A 5000-nucleotide genomic window follows, 5' to 3' on the forward strand; every position below is an offset into this window, starting at 1 on the left:
TCATTAAACCTGAGGAGAGTTTTTCAAGTGACTTACAAAAATGTTTCAACTTAAGCTACAAACTGAAGCAAGTGAGAAATAGTGACATCTTAAATCTATGCTGTTTTCTAGATTTGCAGGTATTACTTGATCGGTTGAGTACCAATTCTTTATCTTAGGTGATTGGTTCAGTTAATAATGTAAATTATTTGTGATACAAGGTTAATTTACTGCATCTTATTTCAACACTCTTAGCTACAGTGAAGATAAGATGGGTACTAAAAAAAAACAACTTTTGTTCGAGTGAACAGGTTCACTTTGTCAGTTCAGATCAGTCAGGGGAACGTGTAGAAGCAGGTCCACAGCTGTGTTTTCCTCAGCCTGGTCATACTGCACAATCCCAGCTCCCACTCAGTCGACCTCTTCATCTGAGACACAGACACACATGGCTGAACTGTGGCAGCTGAAACCTCAACATTTAGACGTCAAGACATTTAATCTAGAAGCTTCACTGTGGTTGGAATTCAGCTGCACAGCCTGGTGGTGTTGTCATGACAGCAGAATGAGCGTGAAATCAGTGCAAATGATTATTTAAAGAAATGAATTACTAATGTGGCACCATAGCAAGCATGAAGAAACATCACAATTGTTGAAAATATGTATTTATATTTATAAATACATTAACCATTTAATGTGGGCTGGGATCGAGTTGAAGGTGTGGCCTGACTGTTTTGATGCTTTTCTCAATTGATTGATTGGACTTGTCGACCACTGCAGTTAAAGGGAAACTTCTGTATTTATGTGTATATTTTAAGTGACTAATGGGGACGCGACAATTCTTCAAATTCGTCCAGTATTGAGCGAGAGCGCTGCAGCCAGCAGCCATGAAACGTAACTACGTTGAACTCCTTCGAGGCAATATTGCATCGTCAATGTACGTCCATTAAAAGTGCTTGTTTTTGCCACTGTCGGGCTCAGATTGTTCGTTTCTTACATGGCCAGGACAACACTATGGAAAGCACCCTATAGAGAAAAAACGTTTATCTTTCTGTCACTTAGACACAAACAAGAACGTCTGGGTTAAAAAAAAAAAAATACTGAAGTTTCCCTTTAAGAAACAGACTTGATAGATTACGATCCTCTTTTTTTCCATTCAAAATCAAAAGCAGTTTCTGTTTGCAGAACATATTTGCTGAAAGTATTAAACTCCTCTTTGCAATGCCTGCCAGCTGTATTACACTTAAAGTCTGTGGTCATCGTGACAACAATGCGTGCCCAGCCCATGTGTACTGTTCTAGTTGGCGTCATGCATGTGCTCCAGCTGTAGCTCTGATCCTGTTTCTCCTTTCAGCTTTCCACTAACAGCTTCTTTCCTTTTTTTCTTTTCTCTTCTCTCTGTCTCTTTTTCTTCATCTAACCTCTGGTGTTGTCTGGCTGTTCTTCCTCTGCCTGGTCCATCTGCGTGGCTGCATATGTGTATGTGTATGGGTGTGTGTGCACATGGGTGTGTGTATACCTGTGTTTTTATGTATTTGTGTTTCTGTGTGTTTGTGTCTGCATGTGTGCACTTTATTTTTGGGTGTGTATGCACATGCTTGTGTCTGAATGTGTGTGTGTGTGTGTGTGTGTGTGTGTGTGTGTGTGTGTGTGTGTGCGCGTGTGTGTTGCCATGCAGTCGTGCGGAGCAGGTGCCTCCCTGCCTGACTCACGAGACCTCGCTGCCCTCACCGTGGGGCACGCCAGCACTCGCCAGGAAGAGGTAGCTACAGCGCTCTGCCACTTTCCTCACCCTCATCCCTTCCTCTCCATTTCCCTCACCTTCACCCGGCACTAAGAGGAACCACAAGTGGCCATAATGATCATTAACGGTCACATGAATCTTTTAGCAAATCATGAAAATGTGGTACGGACACTTACAGAGATGAAACAGGCATCCACGACACTTTACATACGTTCCTCAACATTTATTCTCCACAGCCAATGATTATTTTCATTATCTAATAATGTATTGACTGCATTTTGAAATAATTTATTGATCTCTTCTAATTCCTCACATTTAAAAATGGGAGGAAAACCATCTTAGGGTATTGACAGAGTGATGAAAATGACATGTTACACTTCTTTCCCTGGAAAAATCTGTCTGGTGACGCCTGTCAAAGCAGTTGGAGCAGCGGAAATCACTCAGAAATCAGTTCTATGTTACAAACCAACCAAAAAATGAGATAAATGACTTAAGTGAAGTGTGTATTTTTTTCTTCTTCACCTCCACAGAGAAATGTCTTTATTTGCAACATTTTTCCACAGCTAGTCTCAGGCAGGGAAACATGTACAGAAGTAGCCAAATTGCTCTCAGTCTAAAGTAGCATTTATCTTCTCATCACATTCCTCCTTACTCTCCTGCTCCTCCCCCTCCTTCTCTTCTCTTTTCTCTCAGCTGAAGTTGCCCCCCCCCCCCCCCCCCCCCCCCCCCCCCCCCATCTAAACCCAGATTCTACTGCTCTTTGAATTTGATTTACAAAAGGAGAAACGGTTGGGCCGTTTTAAATGTAACTCTGCCTTAGTAAACTATAATGACTTTCTATTTGTTTCTAATATCAGTTTAGTCATCTGACAAAATATTATACTCAAAGTTGACTAAAAAAGACTTGACTTTTGAGTGCATTAAAAATGAAAACAAATTGTGGATTGTGGTCAAATCACTATTAACTCACTCTTATTTACTAAACTAAATTCTCTTAAAAGACATTTGGATGTCAGTTTTACTGACATGCATCGGCACAGGTATTGTATCATTTCCTTGTAGAATAAAAAGAAAAATTTATTTTTTGTATACTAAAAAACAGTATACTAAGACAAGTAGTGTATAGTATACACTGTATATAAGTAGTATGTTGTGAAATTTGGACCCACTGCTCGTCCCCCCCTTCATTATTTTTCTTTTGTGCAAGCTTTTACCAACATATCACATTCCCACTGGAGCTTCTTATGTAGCCCACCAGCAGCCAATCACACTGTCCGCTGTGTCTGTCGCTGGTAACTTTATCCTCTCGTTGAAACGCAGCAGATAATAATTCAGGAGTCCTGTAATATTAAAAAAACAATTAAAGAGGCAGTCAGCCACTGTTACAAGAAAAACCAAGTTAGTTTCCTGTCCCACACCCAATCCTTCCAGCACTTTATGATGACTCCGGCCTTTTCCAGCTCTGCATTTCTCCTGAGGGGGGATTTGGCACTCTGTCATTTGCATCGCAGCAACACGCCCATTTGTTTAATTGCCTGACTGCAGGCCCCAGCAGATCTCCTGCTCTCTGCTCCACTGAGCTTTTTCTTCTGGTTTACACTGTAGCTGTGAATCTGAATATTAGCAGCCACTTTCCCTATTTCTGTGAGCCAGATACATATTTTACAGTAAAGTAGGGCCTCCAAATAATCGTCAAAGCTTTGAGAGTAAACAGACTAGTGGCAAGTGTTAATATTCCACCATGGATTGAAGTGAAATTAGAATGAGTTCATGTCGTCTTGATCAGCATATTCTCATAACCATTTTCAAATATATCAGCATGGTTTCCCATGGCAAAACAAAATGCTAAACACCAAAAAGATATAGCTGACAAAAACAAAATTGTTTTAAAGCTATAGTGCGTAGTTTCTGTCTCCCCCATGAGGAATTCTAAGTAATGACAACAACAACTGTCAGCGCGTCCACATAATACAGCCTTCTGTAATCGCTGGTTTGAGTCAACTGGACTTAGCTAAGCGGGACTTTCTCTCTCCCTGTGCTTCCAGACAAGGCTACTACGGTACGTCAGGTCCTCCCGCCCCAGTCAAAGCCCTGACAGACCTGAAGCTCCACTTAGCCAACACCTCCCACCCCGCTTCCTCCTCGTCCTCGTCTGACATGGTGGTCATCCACCCAGGGGCCGTCCTGGCCATCCTTGACCTGCTGCCCTCCGTCTGCTCCGACAGTCAGCCAGAGGTGAGGAAACAAGAAGGAAATGTGCTAATATGCACTTCCCGTTATAGTGGGTGAAGGGGTTACGTGCAGTGCAGGGAAGCACCTTTTTTTTACCAGTTGGACATAATGGTTTTTACATGTCAAAGCGAACCAGACAGTTTATGCCATTTGCATGTGATTTTGCACATTTTATGGAGAGTGAATTGAGAAATTGTTTATAGATAATCAAGTACATTTAATGCCTGATCATTCAACTTCAACATATTGACAAAACAATCCTGTAAATCAAATATAATAGGGAATACTGAAATCCACTTTCTGTTTCCCCTTCCAGCATGCCCTGGACCTGCAGCTGGCAGTGGCCAACATCCTCCAGCTCCTAGTGAACAGTGAGAGGAACCAGCAGGTGCTGTGTGAAGCTTGCCTCCACCAGCGGCTGTTGCAGCGCTGCAGTCAGGCCCTGGGCGATGAGGACCACCCGCTGCACCCTCCGCTGCAGAGGATGTTTGAGAGGCTGGCTTCGCAGGCCCTGCAGCCGATGGCACTCAGGTACAGCACTTTGATAATATTTTAACCTCTCTTACGTCCCCCCTCATCCCTATTCGGTACACTTTGCACAAACCTTCATCCTGGACTTATTTTTGCATTCTGCACTCAACCCATTCAGCCTCCTTTTTTCTTATACTAAACAGCATATATATTTGTTTCTGTTTCTGCATTTGTTTATTTCTTATTAATGTTTAATAGGTTTGTGTATGTATGCACCAATCACCGAGGCAAATTCCACATAGGTGTTACTTACTGTGGCAATAAAGTCCTTTCTGCTACTGATTCGGATTAGGTACCTCATTAACACGGAGCCAAACCTAAACATCACCCTAGGTTGTCTCTTTACCCTAATGTTTTGTGAGACTTCACTTTGCAAAATAGGTCCTGACTACAGGAAAACCTTCATGTTTATAATGCACACCAGAAAGCAAAATGGTTGCATGGATGAGAAGTGAGAAAAATATTTGGCCTGAGAGTAGTGCCTAAAGAAAAACAATGTTGTTACATATATCAAGAG

The 5000-nt window shown here is 42.0% G+C and overlaps 1 protein-coding gene across 1 annotated transcript in view; it reads left to right on the top strand.

Moving 5' to 3' along the window:
• wdfy3 (WD repeat and FYVE domain containing 3) overlaps positions 1 to 5000 on the top strand; it is a 101933-nt gene that overhangs the window by 38619 nt on the left and 58314 nt on the right. Inside the window, exons 14-16 of the mRNA XM_078251438.1 lie at positions 1655 to 1738; positions 3766 to 3955; positions 4269 to 4483. Of these exons, the coding sequence (XP_078107564.1) occupies positions 1655 to 1738; positions 3766 to 3955; positions 4269 to 4483 (489 nt within the window). The remainder of the gene's footprint in view (positions 1 to 1654; positions 1739 to 3765; positions 3956 to 4268; positions 4484 to 5000) is intronic.

The sequence above is a fragment of the Sander vitreus genome, chromosome 5 (assembly GCF_031162955.1).
Source record: "Sander vitreus isolate 19-12246 chromosome 5, sanVit1, whole genome shotgun sequence".
Taxonomy (NCBI): Eukaryota; Metazoa; Chordata; class Actinopteri; order Perciformes; family Percidae; genus Sander; species Sander vitreus.